This window comes from Leuciscus leuciscus, assembly GCF_965113295.1.
Source record: "Leuciscus leuciscus genome assembly, chromosome: 5".
NCBI lineage: Eukaryota > Metazoa > Chordata > Actinopteri > Cypriniformes > Leuciscidae > Leuciscus > Leuciscus leuciscus.
This window is the reverse complement of record NC_138729.1, coordinates 30,217,326-30,242,299: the sequence shown is the minus strand read 5'-3', so window position 1 is coordinate 30,242,299 and position 24,974 is coordinate 30,217,326. Positions and strand designations below refer to the sequence as shown.

General features: G+C 37.8%; 1 protein-coding gene across 1 annotated transcript in view; it reads right to left on the bottom strand.

Moving 5' to 3' along the window:
• Positions 1 to 766: 766 nt before the first annotated feature.
• The window catches only part of LOC309498465 (uncharacterized protein), a 41,960-nt gene continuing 17,752 nt past the window's right edge, over positions 767 to 24,974 (bottom strand). The window contains exons 4-7 of the mRNA XM_082169225.1: positions 23,494 to 23,613; positions 13,939 to 14,076; positions 13,238 to 13,341; positions 767 to 2,299 (exon numbers count right to left, since the gene is read on the bottom strand). Of these exons, the coding sequence (XP_082025351.1) occupies positions 14,064 to 14,076; positions 23,494 to 23,613 (133 nt within the window). The 3' untranslated portion in view covers positions 767 to 2,299; positions 13,238 to 13,341; positions 13,939 to 14,063. The remainder of the gene's footprint in view (positions 2,300 to 13,237; positions 13,342 to 13,938; positions 14,077 to 23,493; positions 23,614 to 24,974) is intronic.

Genomic DNA, 24,974 nt, shown 5'->3' with positions numbered 1-24,974 from the left:
GATTATAAAAATAAATGTTTCTTGAGCACCAAATCAGCATATTAGAATGATTTCCGATAAATAAAGTGGCACTGTAGCCTGGAGTAATGATGCTGAAAATACAGCTTTACCATCACAGGGAAAAAAATATTTGTTTAAATATCTTAAAAAAGAAAAAATTCATTTTAAATTGTAATCACATTTCACACTATTACTGGTTAGCAGCCTAAGAGATTTCTTTCAAAAACTTAAAAAAACTTAACAACCCCAAACCCTTGAACGGTAGCGTATTTGTAAAAAGATTACTTAATGTATGATAAATGAAATATTAATAACATTAAATAAGCCATTATAAACATTTATACACGTTAAACTTGTTAATAAATTAATTGTTGAGTGTAAAGTGGGCCACAAGTCATAACATAAAACTTACTGAGCTCCAAATAGTACTAAACTGGGGTATAGTCTGTTATAAACATATTCACTCCATATGAATGTGTATAATGAGAGAGATGTCATGCATTCTGCTAGGGTCAGCACCTGCACTATGCAGCTAATTTCACAAGGCTGCATTTGGTGAGAGGGAGACTACACTGCTTTCACCCTCTCACTCACTCATGCTCACATTGTCACACTTCTATTGTCTCTGGGAACACTAAAGCCTTGGGTTGCCCTCAGCCTCTCTGGTTTTGGTAGAATGCCATAGGTAGATCAGTCAGGTTGCCCTGTTTCTGTGAATGTAGGTTGCCACAATGGCTTCTTAAATCTGTACATTTCAGCTAATTGCTTCTTAAATCTGTACATTTCAGCTAATTTGTGTAAATAAAAAGTCCCTATAAAGCACTCTTCAAGAAATAGTACTCTTAAAAAGTGAAATATCAAGCAATATCCCTTTAAGCTAGTGCAAAAACACTCAAGTAGAATCAATGTTGGCCGATAACTATACAGCATCTCCATGTCCCTGTCCTTCTCACACACAAACAAACATAATATGATTTATGATTGGATGAAACTAGTTACCATAGGGATGTTCAGAAAACTATATAGGTATTGTGCATTTAAGGAATTGGATGATTGTGCAAACAGAAGAGTGTTTTTGTGAAGGCAATAAATCATATAGCCTGTGGGGCAATGTTTCAAACGATGATCATTCAAACCCATCCTCTCACCAAGCACTACACAACACTTTTTGGCAAGCAAAAGTGGAGTTTTCAGAGTAGAGTATAATATAATATAATATAATATAATATAATAGAATAGAATAGAATAGAATAGAATAGAAGCAAGCATTTATGTATCCAAAGCATATTATCAGGCAGAATGTTCTGGTACAAATGTGTGTTAGGGTCCTTATTATTGGCTTTGATACGTATGAATGCCACACAGAGATTTGGCCTGGGGGAATAGAACTGGGTTCAGTTCCTATCCAAAAAATTCTCATAGCTGCCACACATGTAGCAAAATGCCATAAAAACGATCAAGTTAATCGGCTCCAGACTTAAAATACACACTCACAAAAACAGGGTATGCCTAGTTTAGGAAGGAGACGTGAGGACAGAGCGCTCAGTTTGGAGGAAGTCTGCCAGTCCTCACAATCATACAAAACAGTCCCGTAATCAAATCACACAACAAATGCAACCAATTCATCACATTAAATGCAAGTTTGTACAGGAACCTTATATTTTCTCTATTCTATCCCCCCCACTCCCTAGATTTTTCCACAATTAAAATTTGACTACGCACTTAATTTAACCTAACTGATAATGCACAATTGATAATTAAATATTTTTTAATCTGATTAACGAGACAATTGTAGTAAACAGACCAGTAATAACCATAATATCCTGTTAAAATAGTGATATAGTATAGGCAACTTCACAGATGCTGTAATGTAAGACTACCAGGAGAAAATGACAGGTGGGCGGGTCTGGGTGTTTCCAACCCTCTGTGTTGGTGGTAAAGTGGAACCTCCCAAATAGCTCAAAAGACTGGTGTGACACTCTATGTGTGTGTGGGAAGGAAAGATCCATATCTTTTAAATGAGAAGGGTGTATTGTATGTGTGTGCATGGCCATGTGCATATATTTATCACAACTCCAGTAACTGATGGGGTGTTATGATTAATGATGTGGTGGATGAAATGCATCCTGCAACTATAATCACCAAGCATGTACACAAACACATATAGTTATGAAACAGTGAGCGTTGGTGGTCCTTCGGTGACATAGTAATAGCTGGAAGAGTGTATGTTGGGGTGGAGTGGCTACCACTGACGGGGGGGCCTTGTTACACATCCTTTATGGCCAGCGTCATGTGATGTCTATGGAAAACACATGTGGTCTGGTCAATGTGAGAAAAAATATGACAGCTCAAATCATTTGTGGCAATTTTCAGTTAAGTGTAACCCAGCCAAGCGCGCGCACACACACACACATACAAATACACTGGATCTTTTTATTTTGATATCTTACACAGACACATACCAAATGCATCTATCAGATGAATTAGCTGAGGACATCTACAGAACAGATTATTCTGAAGAAGTAAAACATAGACATGCACCCTCTCAAATAAAAGTCCACTATCTCCCTGAATGAGTGTGTCTATGGAATGCAGATAAATTAAAGATGCAGGAGATGTAACAAAGATATATAAAGAGTTTGCCATATTTGTCTGCATATATTTGTGTATGGTAAACTGCTCTTTTAATCATAAACCAAGAACTGGAAACTGTATTTGTAGTGCTGTTGGCTAAATGGATCTCTATTGAACTATACTGTGGGGACCACACACACACAGTCACCACAGAGATGACAAACTGCCATATACTGACCACTCTTGGAGTCCTATAATCATACAGCACATAGTGTGATTTATGAGAAAGATTCTTCAACACACCCTCACTTTCACTAATGCCACAGAAAGAGAGAAAGAGAGAGGCAGACTCATGTTCAGGACACACACAAACAAAAACAGCTTTTTCTCACACACAAAGATAATTGTCTGTTTATATAGATCTACAACATATAAAATGTTTTATAAAAGTAGAAAAATAACTGCTTTTTCAGATACTCTAAGCCAAAAATGAACAAACTAATAAAATAAATAAATAACCTGATATCTTGAAGATTTCTTTTTTTAATAACGTTCAAAAACAACAACAAAAATAACATTAAAACATATACCCTCAGTTTCACAGACAAGGCTTAAGTATTGTCCCAGATTAAAATGTATTAAAGCAAAATGCATTGAGCTGTTTTAACTAAAAGTAACTTGCACTGACATATCTTAAAATATGTTGTTGTTTTGTCTAAAGATGCACACAAGTACATTTTGGTTCTAAGGCATGTTTATAAAAGCTACTTAAATGCCCTAAATGAACTAAGGTCCAATTCTGGCTTAATCTAAGCCCTGTCTGTGAAACCAGGCCATAATGACAACAGTGACCAACAGTCAGACCAAAGGTGTGGAAGAGGAGTTATTCACACTGGTCAATGTAAATCACAGATGAACAAAAGAATGTCTACTTTACTATTGGTCTCACTATTTAAAAAACTAAAATGTGTATCTTTATCGACACATTGTCATTTGGACAGTCAGAATCAGACTAGTTGCACTATGTGTTGTTTCCCGTTTGAAGGAATTCCACGCTGCGTTTGACGTCAACGCTATGAGGGAATGCCTCAGCGTGACTGAGTCTGAAGCATGTGTGGAACTATTCCAATCCTAATTGGCGCAACTTCACCCTGTGACGTGGGATGATGTACCGCAGAAGCTATAAAGGATACCCGGAGCAATGCAGCGTTAGCTTCTGTGTCTTCAACAAGAGCCCTGTGTTTCATCCCACCATATTCATTGTTTGTTTGTCCCATAGGTTAAATGAAGAATTTAGATGGCAAATTAGTTTAGATCATGTTAGATTGTGATCGTTCTGGCCGACCAGAGTGTGGTTTTCGGACTTGATGATTCACCAGGACAGCTCTCCTTGGGAGATTACCGTCAGGAGGGATCTTCGTTTGAAGGCCAGTAGCACCATCTACCACCCCTGGCTGGAGATGTGGAAGCTTTGGGTTTGGCCCCTGAGGGAGACCAACTCGTGAACTAGGGTCTCTCAGCCGAGGTTGTTGAGACCATCCTAAAACTCCTTCACGTGGAAACTTTACAAACTAAAGTAGAGAGCCTTCACTTTATGGTGCAGAGAACACCAGTTGGACCCAGTTAACTGCCCAGTGGCTTCAGTGATGGACTTCATTCAGGGTTGTTTTTCTGCTGGTCTATCTCCCTCTTTGGGGAGACACCCTTTAATAACCTCTTTGTGGCACTTTGAGGTTGAGTCCTGCAGTTCATGTGAGAGTTCCGGTCTGGGATTTGGCTGTGGTTCTGGAAGGGTTTTCCCTGGCACCCTTCGAACCCCGGTCTGAATTTTAGAGAAATTCCTAACACTAAAAATGGCATTTCTGTTGGCTATTATGTCCCTTACGAGGGTAGGAGATTTGCAGGCTTCTGCCTGGAATTTGCCCTGGGTAGGTTCAAAGCCATCTTACAGCTAGAATATAGCATGTTCTGCAGGCTTTCATCCTCCTCCTTTCATGTCGGGAGACCAAAAGAAGCTCAATCTGCTTTGCCCAGTTAGGGTCCTTCAGATTTACATTCACAGGACTGCCTAGAGGCGTAAGACTGAACAGCTGCTGGTTTGTTTCGGTTCACCCAGACAGGGTTCCCCAGTTTCCAAGCAGACTATCAGAAAATAGATTGTTGAGGCTATCTCTGCAGCTTACGAGGCACGCGACTTGCCCTTGCCTCTGCTTGTGAGGGCCCATTCTACCAGGAGTATGGCAGCTTCCAAAGTTTTATTGTCAGGAGTGATGCTGCAGGCTGGTCTTCCTTACACATATTTATAAGGTTTTATAGCCTGGACCTAGACTATACCCCAGGGTTGCAAGTGCTCTCGTCCTAAGTTGTGCCTGGAGAGCCTCCCACCAGGACAGGCATTTGTCAGTATGACACAGTGAGAATTTATTTCCCCATAGCGTCGAAGTCAGATGCATCATGGAGTTCCCTCAAAAGGGAAAGTCTCAGGTTACGACTGTAACTATGGTTCCCTGAGAAGGGAACGAGAAACTGCATTGCCCTGCCACACTTCCTGCATGCCTGTGAGCGACTTGCTTCAGCCAATCAGAAGCTAACACTGCATTGTTCCGGGTATCCTATATCTTCTGCGGAACGCTGTCATGCGTTACAGGGTGACGTTGCGCCAATCAGGATTGGATTAGTTGCACACATGCTTCAGACGTAGTCAGGGAACCATGGTTACAGTCGTAACTGGAGAAGTTTTGATTGAAACTCAATTTAAAGTTGTTTCTTTTACCATTATTGCACGATATACAGTATACGCCACAGTCTTTTCATAGTAGCCTATAATGTTCAACATATATATAGAAAATATTCACAACTCAGGTATAATGCTACAGATTCAACAGATTGCTGAAAAGCGGTGCATTAAACAGAAAGTCAGAGGTATAATACATCATGAAGATTTGTATTACCTGCAGTATGCTGTCCATTAGCATTCCCATTAATGTTGATTGCTGTTGTTCCACGAGATTAATGCTGCCTTCACGTGCAATCGCAAAATTGTAAATAAGAGTTTTGTAGTCGGAAATTGGACATAAACACCCTCTCAAGTTGTATATAGCCTACTACTGGGTAACTCTGAGATTATTTTGATACTAGAGTTTCCGAGTTGGACGTGTCATCAACTTTAAATATAGCGGAGGGGAGAATAACTGATTGTGTGACTGGTATTCTTATTTAACTTCTTGTCACCAGCCTTGTTGTTAAAATAGTGCATATTTACATAAATTAATAACCATCTATTTAGCATGTTGCATGTTTGACCAAAATTCCAGAATCATTAGCAAGCTGACTATTCTAGATAGTGAATGTTTATATGGTTTTCAATGTTATGGCGCTACATCTTATTCAAAATTGAATATCTTTAATACACAAGATTATCCCAAGAAACAGGCAAGAAAAAAAAAAAAAAACTGGTGTCCTCAATGATTCCTATTCTTTCCGAAAACAAAGCACTTGAACAACGAGCTCATTATAACAACTTCACAAGTAGGAAGTAACAAGTAGGAACTTTCCGATAGCATGTGAAAGTGGTTTGGCTGGTTAGCACAAGAATGTTTAGCATGGCCCAGTTATCCTGCTGGTAGATGCCATGATTTTGCTACACCATAATATATAAATCGAAGGGAATATATCGCAATCAGATGATCCAAGGCTTTTGAAAGTGTGAAATTAACTTTTTTTCCTGTCTTTTGCTTGCAAAAACAAATGAATAAAATACTTGATATAAATGTGTGTTCACATCATGTCGCAATTAGGAGATTTTAACTTGTAAAACACGTTCACATCGTCGTAGAGCACGTAATTACAATTTGTAAGCTGGCAATTTTCTGAGAGCTCCTACTTGTACAACCTGACCACTTTCATTTAGGTGTTGATAGTGTTGCCATAGAAACATATAGGCCTAATTCCCAGGGTAAGAATATGAATATCTCCAAATAGAACATCACGTGTTGTCATCTCGAAATTACGGTAAGTACAACATGGCATGAATGCTTTGGGTAGCCTACTACTTAACATGAATAGCCAACAGACACAGGCTTTTTTGGCATTTTCCAACAGGGGCAAATTTAAATAAATGTACAGTTTTTGGAAGTGAAAAAGAACAAGTCATTGTATAATTTACAGTGGAAACCTGTAAATTGACATTCCCACATTTCCCTGCGTGACACTTCACATTTGATGTATTTTTGTTGAAATGACTATGTTTCTTCATAGTTTTTTTCTAATCAGTTATGTACATTAGGGTTTTATGTTACATTTAATGTTGTTAAATTAATGTTTATTGCATTTTTAAAATGTCATGCTTCTATTACTACTAACTTTCTTGTGGAAAAGATGCTTGTGATGATCTTTGATTCATCATGTGACTCATCATCACTGTGATTGGTGGTTGTCAGTGTATTACAAATGGTACAAAACAGATATTAGTACAAATTAACATTATGTCAGATAATAAAATACTTTTTTTACTGTAAATTTAAGTTAAGTCTGTAAAACGTAAAATGTTGCTACCGTATTGTAAATGACTGGCAACCACAGCTGTCAGGTTGTTGTTTTTTTTACTGTAAATTTAACAGATTTTTTTTTTTACTGTGCAACCCACACTGAAAAAAAATTATTGTTGAATTTAATAAAAAAATTTATGGTAAGTGGTTGCACACAATTGATTTTAGCTACATTTAAACAAATGTATTAAGTTGAACTTATTACATTTTAGTTCAACTCAATGCATTTGTTTAAATGTAGATTAAATCAATTGTGTGCAACCACTTACCATAAATTAAATTCAACAAATCATTTTTTTCAGTGCAGCACTTTAAACAGATTTGTGCCATTCACTTAACATTACATAATGACTTAGATCTAAGTTTGTCTTTTGGTGTGCTACTTGGCCGCATGTCCAGAATCAAATAAATGACCTATCTCACAGTAACATTTGGAGTAAAATGAGTTGACGTGGAAATAGTCTGACTGGGTTCACTGGAAATATATGGATCTGCCAACAGACTTCTAAGGGCAGACCAAGAGAAATGTTTTCACTCTCGTTGAGCTCATAGGATTTGGTTTGTGTTCGCGCGGAGGCGACGGAGTTCACAGAGCGCTAATTAGTGAAAGAGAGCCGGGAGAGCCACACCGTCATTTATCATGCGACCATTCAGCGGCCAACACTAACGAGCTCTGCCAAAAAAAGAGAAAGAGAAATAACGTCAGATTAATTATTCATTTTGAGGCATGTGTTGCATCTGCATAACCCCCACTACTCCTCTCTCTTTCTAACTGCTTTGCTTCAGAAGATTGGGGAGGTATGGTCGACTTTCCCGGCCCTACCTCACATCTTAATCCACATCGTTTATTGTGCAAATACAATTTAAAAGTTATTATGAAATTAAAATCATGTTTCTCTGCTGAAAACTTCAAAGGAGAGACCGTTTCCGTGGACATAGTTTGCCGCTGATGCAATAATTTCCCTGGGATATTTAAAATAAACACATTAGGCTCCAGGAATTCAAAACTTGTCTCAGAGTATAAGGCACGAGCGCCTTGATTGGCGTGAGTAACTGACGCCACGAAGCGGCTGCTCAGCGAAGCGGTTCAGATATACGCTGTCCTGATGGACGGAAAGTGTCAATTATAGCTATGTAACGAGTCCAGGAGACGATGATTGCCTATGTTTATTAGGACGATTTCTTCACACCAATTATTCCTAGTAGCTTCTCTTCTTTGTCGTCTTCTCTTCAACTTCACTCTCTCTCTCTATCCCTAACTCTCTGTCTCTGCAGTACAAGTTTGGTGGTCCTGCGATCCGACTGACCTTAGCCATGTGTTTTCACTTTCTCCTCTGATCTTGCCTCCGTGACCAGCGGGGAACGAAATACAAATTGAATAGTAACCATTCACAGACCCGTTCCATCATGCCGACGTTCAGGTCACGTTGTCTTTTCATTTGAGGAGAAACTACAATAAAAGTTAGGCCTAGATGCTGTTATAATTCCTCCTGAGTATATTTTATACTGTCTAGCGATTGAAATGTTTTGATGCTGCTTTAGCCTATCTTTAAACGCGTTTAAAAGCGTGAGATGGGTGCAGCCAGCACTGATTAAAATCACTTTGGCTGTTTTTCTATTCTCTCAGTAGGCTTATAGCCTACTACGGATGACCAAGGAGCTTGTTAAATGACCATCACCGAAAAAGGATGACGCTGTTCCCGTGAGGTGCATTTTTTATATTTGCTGTTCTGTGGTGTGTGTTTTTTGTTGTTCTTTTCAGTGAGATCTCCACCATCCCCGCGCGATCTGTTATGGTGCCGCGCGCTGGACACCGCGCGGTCGCCGGTGGCAGGTTGTGTTTGTTCAGCTTTTATTGAGATGTGGTCTGAAGAAGTTAAAAAGAGCCCAGTTGTTGTTTTTAGGCTGGGTGTTTTCTCTGGAGTGTGTCCACGAGCGGTGTGTTCGCTCTTCACGTTGAAGGCTTTGTTCCAAGCAAGGGAAAAGCCACGGCTTTTTGAAAGGAAAAATAGCCTCTCTTGGGATAACTGATAATAGTATTCAAAACCGTATGCCTACAACACATAGAGACTTGTTTGTTAAAATGGTTAAAAGGGCCAAATTTTGTAATCAGTCTGCTGATTTTTTTTAATGGCTAGAACAAGAATTTTAAAGACACAGTAGACAAGTCTCCTCTACATGGGGCATAGGCCTACTCTAAATATTTAAATAGCATGCAAAGCTATTTGTATTTATTTTAAGTAGGTATCAAAACGTTACATTTTCAAATAGCCTACAGCAAACTTGCATTTTACTCCATATTTAAAGTAGGCTAATCACCTGCTGTTCATTCAAGTTTTACGCATTTGTTCATCTTACATTTTTCTCCTATACTCTCATAAATAATTATTGTAAACTCTGATTCGTTTACTTAGCCTGGATTTCAGTGCAGCCGTTTTGCACGTTTTACCTCTGTTTGATTTATTGGCTTATAGAGGTTACCTTGCCAAAACATTCAGACCTGAATACTTTGGCTTTAAGTTTCATGGATCGGCTCCTTGAATGTTGCCGAAAGGAGTGTCAGGGTTTATGGTATGCATTTAAGCATCATGGCTGTCAAATAGAAAATGTAGAACAATAACTAATTAACATATCTTATTTTTATCTTATTTTTTCTAAATCGAAAAAAATCTTTCGATCTTTCAACTTTCAAATGTTGTACAGGGAACCATGTCAGCATAGAACATTTTTATTAAAGGTTAATTAACAAGTGATTTGTACAATTATAAGGCAGTTTGTAGCCTAATAATGCTATAATAATAATCATTTTTAATGGTATTAGAGTAAAAATATAATGACTATGTAATAAAGTGCTTGAATGGCTTTTCTGATAGCCTAATGTTACGCGACAGGCAACTGTTTACAAGCTGTTTTATCCAAGGTTGAAGCTGATTGAGCGATTACACGAGACATCCTTCATCTCAGTAAGTTGTATAGCCTATACTGGTTCTTTCAACATACCCTCTGATGTTTATTCATATTTATTTTGTGCTGTAACTAGTAGAAAAGAGGAAGAGTAGGACCCTAAACAGGCGATACAGTAGCCTAGGCCTATATATTGTTTTAATTTTGTAATCAACATTCTGAAAGCTGAGATTGTTTTATATCAATATATATAACTTTTCTGTCTTGTCTGTGAGCCGCATGCATTGTAGTCTTTGTTCCATGATGTTTTTTCACTGTGGAGTGAGAACAGTGTCAATTGCGTGACGGCTGCCCTGCAAAATCATTTTCAACTTATTGTATTTTTGGTGGCGTTTTGGCCCTAACAGGTACGTTGTTGAATAGCTACACAACCCCATAACATAACACTAAGCCTAAATCTAAATTCTGAAATGTGGCATATAAAAAATACCCAGCAGATGTGCAATATAGGTCTTATTTAGGCTAGATGATCCATCACATAATCTTTTGATTTTGATCTCTTATTGAGCCAAATGCATGCTAATAGCCTATAGGCTATTATTATTTTATCAGCACTGTATTTGTTTCCATATTCTTCATAAAATATTTATCAAATAGATGGATATATGTGTCTGTCTTTTTTTTAGTCAGGGTTCAGCTTTGAAAGTTAAATTCAGCTGTTTGCGATTTCAAGCTTTCTACGATGCCTCAGAGCAATGCAAATTTAATCAGGTCATATTAGAGAAGAGGCGATAATGGTGATGGGCATCCGTGAACTATCATAATTTTATATGTAAAATCCCGAGTCTGATCCAGCTATAATGAAGCCCAGATGTTTAGGAAAAGGGTTGATTCAATAAAACACAGATTTTAGCTCTGTAAGAACTCCAGTGTTTGTTTATATTAAATGTTGTCTATATCGACCAAGCAGGATAGTTAATTTTGAACTCTGTGTTTAATGTTTATTGTCGCAAATATTTTAAATGACACCTATTGTATTCTACAAAATTCGAACCATAGGCAGATTACCTATATGGGCAATTGGGCAAGTGCCCAGGGGTGCACCACGCAAATATTTATTTCTCTTTTAAAACAAGCGATTCATTCTCAAACGTATTTCTAGCCTAGGCCTTTCATAAGAACGTTATACATTGAAAGTTTATTATTTTCATTATTATTATTATTTTTTTTTTTTGTGGACGCACAATCTACCACCAGATTCACACTTCTGCGTGAGCATGCGCGTTTCATTTCAATGCCATTACACTAGCGTGTGTGTTCACTGGCACGGAGCAGAGCGAGTGTTTTCAATGAATTCCAATGGAAGTTGAGCTTTAAGCTCGCGCCTGAGCGTGAAGCTAAACTTCTATTTGAACTGAACTGGTGTCAGTGCATCTAGCACTCTAGGTGTCAGTGCCGAAAGTTGGGTTGACGTCAGACTGACGTCAACATCCGGCGTTGGATATACGTTGGATTTTGGTTGGAAATGAAAGTTGGTTTGACATCACAATCCTAACGTCAGACTGACGTCAACATCCGACGTCAGACAGGTATCTCTAGGTCACTCTAGGTATCAGTGCCCAGGAGCACCAAAGAGTCTTATTCCGCCACTGATTCGAACAGCTTGAAATAGATCATTTATTTCCTAATGAATTGGAAAATCTCTCAAAATTATGTCGTAGAATATTTTTTGTTGAGCCTATTGAATAGCAGCTAAGAATATTTAATGAATTCGACAACTTAAAAATAATCGTATAAAAAATACATTACGTGTGTCTTACAAACATTTCTCTCAGTGACCTTAGTAATGACTATCTTAACACTAATTAGCATATTTCTTCTCTCTCAAATATATTTAAGTCATTTTCACTAATACAAGTATGGTCCATTGCTTTATCATAATGCTATTTGAAGGTTTACCTTGATGAGAGAGAAACCATTTAATGTCAGAGTATATGGTCATTGGGTGTGGTCCAACATCTGTAAGACCTTGAATAAAAAAGTGGAGGTGGGGGGTGGGGGCATTCTCTCATTCCCAACACACATTCATAATGAGCTGTAGCAGAAATTACCCCCATTTGCCTTGGACCCTGAAGCACAAAAGCCGTGGTCATCACAGGTGTCAGGGAAAATTTAGCCTTCAGTCAGTCACAGGAGCAAATCCTGTCACTGGGGATATATATATATATATTGATTGTTTTGGGGAGCTTATATCTTCGTGATTACAGAAATAGTGAGTAATAATTAAAATCAGGCAAAACATTAATCGACAAATAAGAAGGTAGCAGTATTACTCAAATAAAAAATACATTTACTTGCTGCGTAAATTACTTTTTATAATGCAACTCAAACATGCTTATCTTGAGGAATATGTTCAGGAGCTCTTCATGGGTAAAATCACTTTACACTTTTAATTAAAAGCAAAAACTATAAGTGTTGACAGGCTAACAGACATCTGGTTAGGGATAGGAAAATGTGTGGGACGCATGCTGATTTGCTCCTGTGTTTCAATGAAGGTGAGTCTTTCATCAATTTACGAGGTGCTGAGCATCGGTTCAGTGCAGCTGGTCATTCGGCCTCCGCAACTCAAACACTGCTTAGCCATAGTGATTTATAGAGTGAAACACTAAAGCATTCTCACTGTCATACATTATTAGTTTAAAATAAACAATTAAGATAAATTAGTTATCTTCAGTCGGCACTAGTCAGATCGTTAACAAAATTTTTGCTGCCTATAATTTGTTTCTTTCATAAATAATTTTCCAAAGAATCTAGCACTAAAGCTGTGCTGACATAATGATGTCATCACGGCCGATGTCCCATGCAGGAATCAGGATATCAGACCCCATTATGTCACAGAAATTGTATATCCAAAAACATGCATTATTCTGGTCTTTAAATCACTATTTTTTTTAAACAATCTTCATGCCATCCAGTAAATTTGTTTCATTTACAAGTATGTGCTGACCAGCCGAAACTGCACTCCGCTCTTCATTGAAACCTCTAGGATTGCCAGGGCTGGCAGCAGCCGTTCAAAAAGATTTTGCTTACTTTCTGACTGTTCTTTTGTTCTAATGTGTGTTTGTGAAGCAATTGTTGTTTAGTCTAAGAGTTTACAGGTTAGACTTGTTATTTTAAAACAATTTTATGATGGGCACTGAACTGCATTTTACCTGAGGAAATCCTTTGAGCAACCACAGCTCCAGTGTTTAGAGTGAAGCCAAGACCATCAAAGCTTCTCCCATTACGGAAACCAGCAGGGTTCCTTTATGAAGAACTGGAAATCCCCAGAGAAGTAAAAAGACAGAGCTCAGAGATGGGGAGGGGAGCAGAGTCAATTGCAAATAATAAGATTGGTTTGCAAGAAGTACTTAAGAGTTTAATCTTTGAGAATTTCACTGTAAAAAATTATTATACTGTATTATGGTAACAATATTGCACATTGTATTTTTGAGTAGTTAAGGCTTGATTTCTTTCATGAAATCTACCTGAATAAATCATGTAAAATCCCCTAAATTATTTAGTCTATGACACAATGAATTTAATATTTTTAGAGAAATATGATTTTTTATTTTAAGTTGACGGACAAAAGTGTGTGAATTCGAGTGAATGGAAGTAACCTGTTTATATTTGACTTTGAGTTATATTATAAGACTGTAAATCAGCACAGAATCAAACTTGTAACTGCACTAGCATTATAGCAAAGTTATTGCTCAATGATCAATACTTGCAGTTATTCACAACCTAACCATAAGCTCTACTCTTCTGCACAATTGTAACGATCAAAACTTCAACATTCAACAACTGCCAGTTTTTTGCAGCATTATGTATTTGTCATAGGCTTGGTTGAACAAATTGACTGTGGTCAGATCACCAAAATAGTTTTTCCATGCATGTTTCACTCTGGTTTGTTACAGCCTCAGTTTGTGACATCACTGTTACAGAGGGACTTCCAGTCGGTTCCGGCTGACTGATGAGTTCAAATAAGCATCTCTCTACTCAGTTGAATAATCTGCAAGAGACAATAATACTTTGAATTATGCTTGTTGATGTCACCCAGCATTTCATAAATCCACCCACTGTGCAGGTCTTAACACTGTAAAAAATTATCAATTGAGTTAACTTAAAAAGTTATGTGGAATTGTCAAGTTCACATAAATAAAAATTTTCAATATGCATAAAGTTTTTTGTTTTGTTTTAAACGGGTGATTCCCCATTGGCACATTAGCATACTCCATGTCAACCTTTCTTGCTCATTGTGACAACTAACCCATGTCACTCTCACTCCATACACACGTCAAAGTTGCACGTCTAATCTCACAGACAGTAACTGAACTGGGCCACCTGGCCAGCCATGTATGATCTGCATGTGCTTAACAATCTCACCAGTTTTATTGTATATTGTATATTGACTCATTTTAAAGCTCAGTTTCTCCCTTACAATTGCCTTAACTTTATGGCTCGAACATCCAGAATCAGTGGATATCATCTATATGTCAGATTAAAAATTCACACACACACACACACACACACACACACACACACACACACACACACACACACACACACACACACACACACACACACACACACACACACACACACACACACACACACACACACACACACACACACACACACACACACACACACTTCGTATATAGTGAATCTGTTATCATGGGACATCTGCTGTGCAGAACAAAGAGATGAATCTACTAAACTTGTTTGATTTATTTTCCTAGGGACCTAGGCCAACTTGAACTGCTGTACATAATGACTCAAGTCTTTACAAGGACAGTATCTGTTCTTTCCTTCCTGTCAATATAGGATGTGTCCACAAGCTAGCAAATACCTTTCTTTTAGAGATCTGTGTAACTGGGACATCTACTTTTTCCTCCTTCATTCTCCCTATCCCACCTCAGATGCACCACAATTCACACTTGACAATCTGTATACAAGTCAAATATATGCGTAAAGATAGAAGGGAAGAGAAGAAGAAAGTGTGCATGTGTGAGAGAGAACAGGCGCGTTCTTTCAAAGCAATGTAAATGTAACCCAAGCCGCAGTGTAGGCTGACTAAACACTCTGAGCCCAGGTGGCTAATGGGAGACCAGGATGACCAAATGACCACCACCATAGTGGATCTATTCTGATGTCTCTCCCTCTCTCTCTCACTCCCAGGGACTCCAGCTCACTCTCTCTCGATTTCTCCATCTGCTACGTATTACACTCGTCAGCTCTTCTGTTTGTCCAGGCAAGACTCGGATGGGTGGTCTTCAGATAACAGAACGCCAGGGGCCTCCCGTGTCACCAAATTACCCAGACCTCTCTGTTTTTCCTTCACTCCTTTCAAAAACACGTAGGACTTTGCTGCAAGGGCTAGAGTGGATGGCAGACACACACTCATCACTTGATGCTGACGTAAACCTCATCAGGAATATCAAACTGTCTGTGCATGTAAGTGAGTGTGTGTGTGTGCGAGATAGAGACAGCGAGAGGAAGGGACTCCCATTTCTAATCTGGAAATGCTTTCATTAAATCTGTACAAATTTCGTAAAAAAAATAAACTAAAAAGATTTAGTAGATAGATACTTCCCAAGGGTGCATTTCTCATAAACAAATCCCCAATGCTCATTTTTATGTCCCATTTACAGATTACGAAAAGTATTTATAATGCACAAAAGTATCTATTGAAAATTTTTTTAAAAGGTGTACAAGAAAGGTTTATTCAAGAACTTGTTACACTTTATATAATTATGTTTGTCTCTTTTAGAGAGAGAGATTCTGTATAAAAAAATAAAATAAAAAAAAATAAAAAAAATTCTAGTAGTCAATCAAGTAATATAGTATTTAAAATATTAAAAGATACAAAAATAAATGTTTCAAATGATGTGTTGGTTGGATTGAACAAGTATGAAGATCTATAAGGTCTCCAAAAAATGAAACCATGAAAGATGTTTGACAGTTTGCTCCCGGTCAGCGGGGTGCAAGAGCAAGCACAGAGACACAGTTATTATGAAGTGGTGCTAGACAAGGACATCTTTAAACTATCAGGTATTAGAGCTTATTTGCATGTGATCCCACCACCCAAGTGTTGGTAGGTTAAAGAACTGTGAAGGAATAAAAAACAAAAGGGAATAAATGGAAATTAAATCCAAAGAAATGTTTGGATCTAAAATAAAATAAAATGAAATAAAAACCTAATAATAAATTAAAAAAACTATATGTTTTTTCATGTTTGTGTGTACACTATCGATCAAAGGTTTGGAGTCAGTACGATTGTTTTTTAAATAAATTAATACTTTTATTCAGCAAGGTCGCAGTAATGCTAGCTGCTATAAAGATTTCCATTTCAAATTAATGCTGTGTCATTTCTATTTATCAAAGAACCTTAAAAATGTTTTATATGGGTTTCCACAATAATATTAAGCAGCACAACTTTTTTCAACTTTTATAATAATAAGAAACGTTTCTTGAGCAGCAAATCAGCTGAAAATTCATATTTACCATCACATTAATAAATTACATTTAAAGGGCACCTATTATGCAAAATTCACTTTTACATGGTGTTTGAACATAAATGTGTGTTGGCAGTGTGTGTACACAACCACCCTATAATGATAAAAATTCAACCAGTGCTTTTTTAAAAATCCCCCATAAATCATAGCACTGTCTCAGAACAAGCTGTTCTCAGATTTGGGGCAATGTGATGTCACTTTGCAAAGGCCCCTCCCACGACTGTTGATTGACACTGCAGTTTGAGCATAGACCCGCCCTGAGTGAGCTGGACACAGTCCGCCATTGTTTCCACGCTGGAGCAGCTGTAGACAAGAATGTCTGTTGTTACTCGAGGATGGATCGAGTCGTTTTACGGATATACAGTTTACCAGTTTATTTAGCACCCACTGAAAAGGTGTGTATATATTTGTTTACTGTTAGTTGTTGTAACGAGTTTTTTGTGTAGGCTACTTCGCTGTGAATGTTCCATGCTAATGAAACGACGGCAGCAGCAGTTAATTTGCATTTAAAGGGAAACACACTAAACACACTAAAACGGCACGTTTTTCTGAGCGCCAAAAAATGACAATTTAAACATGTTGTAAAAAATTGTCTGTTGGGTATTTTGAGCTAAAACTTCACATACATACTCTGGGGACATCAGAGACTTATTTTACATATTGTGAAAAGGGTCATAATAGGTGCCCTTTAACATCAAAATAGAGTTATTTTATAACAGTTATTATGTTGGCTTGACAAAGCCAACGTACTAATCAACTATTTAAGCTGCTTCTTCTGAGACTAAATTTTAAACAGTGTCTCCTCCTATGCAGTTTTCAAGCTCCAACCACCAAACTCAGGTCAGACCTTCAGACTGTTCTGACTCTGTATGCTATACATCTTTTCAAAAAAAAAAAAATCGAACTTACAATTTTCGATAAATCTACAAAAAGTCCCATATACTTTTATTGTGTCAAAACTTTTGTACAGTTACACATATAGAGTATTTAAGCTGTCTATCACTAGGAAAGCTTACGAATATCCTAGGACAACATGCTAATTCATGCTAGCAATATGCTAATTCATGCTAGCAATGTGCTAAATCATGCTAAAACATGCTAACAACTTCTTGAAAAATGTTAGCAATTGTCAGTCTTTTAATAATCCACACGATACATTCCAACAGAGGTAGCAGTCCAACGAAGTGCAAACAGACAAGACCCGACAATGAAACACAAAGAGAGCTGAACTTAAGTAGGGGAGATAATGACACACACACACACACACACACACACACACACACACACACACACACACACACACACACACACACACACACACACACACACACACACACACACTTGATCAAATCAAATGAACAGCCATGACAACAAATTAACTAAGGCAGAACAGTGAAAACACAAACAGAGTCAATGTGGTGTGACAGCAACATGCTAAAACATACTGTATCAACAATGCATGTTTTCATTTTATTGACTTCTTTGAGTAAAATCTTCAAAAGCTTTTCAGATATTTCAAATGTTCAGACAAGGCTTTGTTAAGCCAGCATTAAAGTTTGTCATCAAACTTTACTCATCTAGTTTTAAATTATAATATTTCACAATATTTTTTTATCAAATAAATGCAGCCTTGGTGAAGATTTGAAAAAATTACCGACCCCTAAACTTTTGAACAGTAGTTTGTATTACTTCAAAAATGCTAAAAAAGCTAACAGACCATGGCTAGATATAGACTTTTTAGAAGACCAGAGGATTCCTTAGAGATTCCTGTAAATAATAAGATGAGGCCATTACAGGGTCTTGTTGACTTAAAGAGCCAGTGACAGCATCACAAGAGAAGCCTAAGCCTCATTCTATCTGCATAAGTACACAGACTCATACACACAACAAAAGAGCACAGGACTGAGCTGCTGTAATCTCTAAACTGTGTGCTCATGCAGACAGAAAAAGGGTGAGGGGTCATGGGTGAGAGGTCGTACTACTTATGGCTGGGAGTGATTGGAGAGGCTGAAGACATGCACAGATCATCTCTTGTAATTTAAGAGAGCTAATCTCCTGATCAAGTAAGTCTGATAGAGAAAAATTCATTAATTGCAACAAATTTAAACTCGACAATAAGCACACAGTCCTGTGTTTGTGTGTGAATGTGCATGTAGAATGAGGGTGGCATCTTCAGCCCAGCTCGCAGGTGGCCGTGTCACTGTGCTCTGGGCCGTGAGCTCCAGCTAGGTCGCAGGTCAGCTGCTTTATTGGAGCCTTACTGACACACACTCTCCCTCTCTTTTGTCTCCCTCAACATTAATACTAGACTTTCAAATCTGCTCCTAACAAGACACACTCTCACACCCAGCATGTCTGCCATTCTTCATTATAGAGAGAGCGACAGGCTCAGATAGCACATTTCAACAGAGACTCTTTTAATAAGGCTACATGATGACGATTAAAACACATCTGTGCCAAAAACACTGCATTAAACTGCTTAGTGAAATGTTCAGGATGTGGATGAAGTTACTGTACACCCACACATATACATGAGGAGAGTATGACAGAGAGAGAGAAAGACATCAAATCTGAGTGTCAGCTTGAGGCGAGACTAAAAGCTAGGGTCAGTGTGTTTTAACAACTTTCAGCAGATCATTAGTTGCAGGTGGAAGGAATAAATGACAGCATACTCTTCACTGTTTTTTTTCTCAATTTTTTTTGTCATATTTCCACTTCCTTTCGACAGTTTTCTTCAGTAAAAACAGAGAAAAGAACAGTGCTAGCTACAATTTGGGACCACCAAGGAGACTGTTTCTCTGTGATAAATGAAAAGGCCCCAGAAAGGTTGCATTAAAGTTTGTGTAGAATAAGAAAGAAGAAAGAAGGGTTTTCACCAGAATAAAATAATTGCATGTAATCTCTTTGTTGGTGTTCAATTCATAAATCTTGAACTGCGTTTGAAATTTGCCTATATACAGTAGTGGCCAAAAGTGATGTCTGACCTAGGGAAATTGGCTTCTTCGCACTTTATTAAAGCTTTTGTATTAAATATTTATCAAATATTTTGTATGCATGTTGTAAAGTTGTGCCTTGAGTGTAAAACCAATGTACACATTCCAAGTTTCAATTGTATCATTTGTCATGAGTGAATTGAGTGGATGTAATTTTTGGCCAAGTGGACATATCATTCTTGCACTCATTATTCCCAGCCTATAATTCAATAAATCACTTTGTAGCAGGTATTAGCTATATTGTTAATAGTTATTATGTGGGGGGAAAATGGCCAGATGGAGAGAGGTGTCCTCTGCAACCAAGGAGGATCATGTTGAAATGGATAAATCTGGTTAATCGGTTTTAGATATTGCTCATGTGCAGGATCTGAATGGTCACAATGTCCACATAATTATTTCAAAGCATAGTGAGATAACTATTAAATGTATATTTACAACGCTATCTCACGACCAATCCGTACGAATTCGTACGAATGATAAAAAGTTGGCTAATTCATACTAATTCGTACGACCTCACTCGTACGAATTTGTACGATTTGTCTAAACCCACGTGATGGGTAGGTTTAGGGGCGGGGTCAGGGGTAGGTCATTCGTATGAATTCATACGAATTGGCCAATTCGTAAAATAGGTACGATTTTGCAAAAATCTTACTAATTCGTACGAGTCAGGTCGTATGAATTCGTACGAATAAGCCACTTCGTAGAATTTTTACGTTTTCCCGTGAGATCGAGCTGATATTTACTACATTAAAGGTGACATATTATGCCCCTTTTCACAAGATGTAATATAAATCTATGGTGTACCCAGAATGCATCTGTGAAATTTCAGCTCAAAATACCCCGCAGATCATTTATTAGCTCTTGTCAAAGTTTCCCCTTTTTGGATGTGAGCAAAAAGATACAATAACAAAACACACACAAAAATTCACTCATCCAAAATCTCAGAAATAACCAGTAGCGAAGTCCAGCCTTACAGAGATACTCAGGAAGAGGTTGCAACTTTTAGACTGCAACTGGACGTTTCTGAATGGTTAGTGGATACATTTATGTACAGTAGTTGTTGTGGAGTTACATTGATTCATCTGTTTCTGGGGAATTTCCATTGAAAATAAAATGAATCCACTGCTCTCTTGTCTCATCTGAGGCTGGGACTCTAAATAGTGTACTGTGCTCGCCAGTTCGCAATGCTTTGCTTGACCTTTGCCATTGCGTTAGAACTGGTTACTCTGTTGTCGCTTGCGAAAACCAAATGGCGGCGCCGTGGGTGGAAACGTGCAGTAATATTATAATAAGATCCCCTTCCTCCGTCAGAAGGGAGCGAAATCTGATCGGCTAATTTTTGACATGCTTGCAGAGAAAGGCTTACCAAAACAAAGTTACTGGGTTATCACTTTTCACCTTTTCTGGGTTGGTAGATGCACCGTGGTAGTGGTGGGCAGATCGAGGCTTCGTAGATCACTGAAACAGTGAAGCAAATGTGCCGTATTGTGTCGAGGCTTTGAAACAATCCGACACCTGTGTCCACGGTGAACACTTTACTGGTCAGAACAGTGTAAATGCAACAAAACCAAACATGCATAAAAACACCTTTTACAAATCTATTGCAAATTTTTTATTGAAAGTAAAATCTTTAAAATGCAATCTTATCATCTAATAAGATTTTCAAGTGTCTATATGTTCTTTTATCAATTGTAAGGGTTTGTTTTGTTTGCTCTATGGCTCAGCTAAACGGACCAATAAGAGACTATTAGCTACCATTATTCATTTGAACTATACTAATGTCTAATTAAAACGTCTACAAATGTATAAAACGGATCAGATATCAGGTAAAACCCACAGGCACTTGTTCACTGGTTCTCATGACTCCTCATGATTCATGGGTTGAGAGCATAGGTTGAGAGAGATCATCACCCCCAGCGGTGAATATTTACATTTTTTGAAGTGTTTCGAAACGTTCAAAAAAAAAAAAAAATTACGTAATGAAGCCTCGTTTACTGAAATCACGTGACTATGGCAGTTTGATACACGCTCCGAACCATTGATTCGGAACAAAAGATTTGTAAAGGTTTCGAAGCTTCATGAATCAGTGTTTTGAAATAATGCCATGACTACACCGTGGATCCAATTATAGCACTTAAACATGGAAAAAGTGTATTTAATAATATGTCACCTTTAAGTTTAGTGTATTCTTCTCCTTAATATAACATGCTCCTCATATTTGTTTAATATAAACCGAAGTGTCATTAAAAGGAAATACGGTGCAAATATCCCCACCGAACATCACTTTTTGCCACTAGCCTACTATATGTGTGTGTGTGTGTGTGTGTGTGTGTGTGTGTGTGTGTCTGCGTGTCTTTTCAAAATTCATTCAGTTCCTTAAAAACAAAATAATACATGACAAACATGTTTGCAAATTTTGTGTCATGATGCAAAGCCTATTAGCTGAGCAAATGTGTCACCTTTGACCCATCAGAAATTACAACTTTCATTTAGCAGGCAGTAAAAACTTTTGCTTTTTTATTTTTATTTGGTTGGAGTGGGGGAGATTTTTGTGAATTCTAAAATAAAATGTTTAATGATTTCCACAAAAATATTAAGCAGCACAACATTTATATTAAGAAATATTTCTTGAGTACCAAATCAACATATTAAAGGGTTATTTCACCCCCAAATTTAAATTCTGTCATTAATTACTTACCCACGTCGTTCCAAACCTGTAAGACTTTCGTTCATCTTCGGAACACAAAAGAAGATCTTTTTGATGAAATCTGAGAGCTTTCTGTCCCTCCATTGACAGTCTACAAGACTACTACTTTGATGCTTCAAAAAATTCATAAAGAGATCGTAAAACTAATCCATATGAATTGAGAGATTTAGTCCAAAATGTTCAGAAGAGACTCTTTATATGATAAACAGATTAAATGTAAGCTTTTATTCACATATAAACCTTCAACTCACACATCAGTTTTGGTAAAGCATGTTGGCTTGACGTGCAAGAACAAATGAGGTTCATTCTTGTGTTACGTTTGAGCTTCTGCAGGAACCAATGAGGTTTGTTCTTGTGCATCAAGCAGGTTCAGTTGAGCTTCTGTTTATGTTTGCTGTTCAATGTTTATCAAAAAGATCTTCACTTGTGCTCCAAAGATGAACGAAAGTCTTATGAGTTTGAAACGACATGAAGGTGAGTAAATTATGAAATTAATGTAATTTTTGGGTGAACTAACCCTTTAAAATGATTTCTGAAGGATCATGTGACACTGAAGATCATGAAGACACTGGAGAAAATTCAGCCTTGCCATTACAAGAATAAATTACATTTTAAAATACATTAAAACAGCAAAAATAAAAATAAAATACTATATTACTTTTTAACTGTGTTTTTGATCAAATAAACACAACCTTTGTTAGCATTAGAGACATGAAAAAAATCTTACTGACCCCAAACTTTTGAACTGTAATGTATTTTTGATCAGTTGACATACTTTTCTATTAGGAATTAGTACAGGCAGGTCTCTTCTAGTTAAATACATGTCCCGATTTCTACAGTGCATAATGTGTCGAGGAATACAGAGAATGGAAATCTGTCATAAATATCATTTTTGAATATTTGTTGTAACCACAATATGCATCTAAACACAGCGATCACATTTAAATATTAATGTTGACGGACAAGAGAAAAGGGAAAAAGAGATGAGCATAAATTAAGGGTTGAGGATGCCCACTAAAACCACACTGAGTATCTAGCAGAAGTTTCTTTTAAAGTCCAGAACATATAAAAGGTCTACCATCAACACATATAATCTCTTATATAAAACGCCTGCCATCAACACATATAATCTCTTAGCTGAGCCCATTGAAAGCCAGGGCTTTGGGGTTAATTCACCCATCGCTCTGTGTTTGAATCAACTCCAGACTCACATTGAGATGAAAGCCCGAGAGTCCCACGGACGAGCTGCACCATGGGGCCCGCTGGGCCTCTTCAACGAGGCCGGATTACTGCATGTTGGTCTGGCTGGGACCTCCATCAGGACAGGGAAACTGAAAAGAAAAACAATAATTAGAGATAATTGCTTGTGTCCAAACATGAACATTAAAGCCCCCTCCCTCCCTCTCTATCTCTCTCTTTCTTTGACCCCCCCACCACCACCACCACCACCACCATCACTACCTACACCCCCCCCCCCATCTCCCAGTCTCTCTCTTTTGGTAGTATATCGGGTGCAAAGAGAAAAACACACCCCTGTTTTGACAGCTGGGCAGGCGAACATAATTTGTGACAGCTGAACTGAAACGTCTTTAAACAAGACGGAAAAGAAGAAAAGGGGGGTTTGAGTGAGAGACTGCGGGGCAGAAGAGGGAAGAGGATGGAGGAATGTGGAAAGAGTATGAATTATTGAAACAAAAGAGAGAGGACAAAAAAATTGTTATTCATGCAGGGCTTCATATGCATCCAAAAGTTGAGAAAGTAGACCAAACTAAAATATGGGGAAACAAAAGAGAGAAATAGAATGAGAGAGAATGAAAATTTTAATGATTTGAAACATTTTGAAAAATCCAAAGCTAAATCAGTCAGAGTGCAAAATAGTTTCACCCGAAAATCTCACTTGAACATGGTGTCACGGAAAGTTTGACGCATTGGGTTAATTTGCTGCTTTGCAACTGTGACCTCTGAACTTTGAGGTCTAAGGGGGTCAAACTGAACCCAGAATGAGGCAGCCAAAATCATGTCAGTCTGAGGGAGCAATGTCAAAGGTCACCGGTGAGATCTTGGGGTATATGGGCCAAAACAAGGACCATATGTGAATAGATACACATTTGAAACCAAAATAACCCCTTATTTTCCATCCCCTCTAACCCTTATGTAGGCACACGCAGACAGACCCACCGCAGACATTCTGCATCCAAATTGAATTAAGTCATAAATAGAAGTGCTACATTGATGCTAGAGAGGCATTGACGGAACATTGGCTGACCGCCCTGCAAAATTGACAGTGACAGAAGTTTTCCCTGAAGGAAAATACTAATGTAAACAATGGAATACGGTTTCAAAATATCCGCACTCCCAATGCTGCTTCTGTTTATATTTCTTCACCAAAACTATTCCAGTTTGAGCACGAGACAGAATTATGTTAGGAAGAAGAGGTGGGATGAGGCCAAGGCCAAGATGCCACCTCTGGCCATTTCGTTTAAATAGGGAAATATTTCATGAAAATGTCGTGGAACTTCGATCAGGTTAACATGCACAACATCCCAGACGTACAGTCCCCCGTTACAGAACAATTCCGATTCACTTTCTCCCTGTCTCACACATGCCATTCATTAAACACCAGTCCCATAAATCTGGTAAAGTACTAATTCAGTGCAACACCTTTACTGGCACTTTAATGTTCCTCAAACAA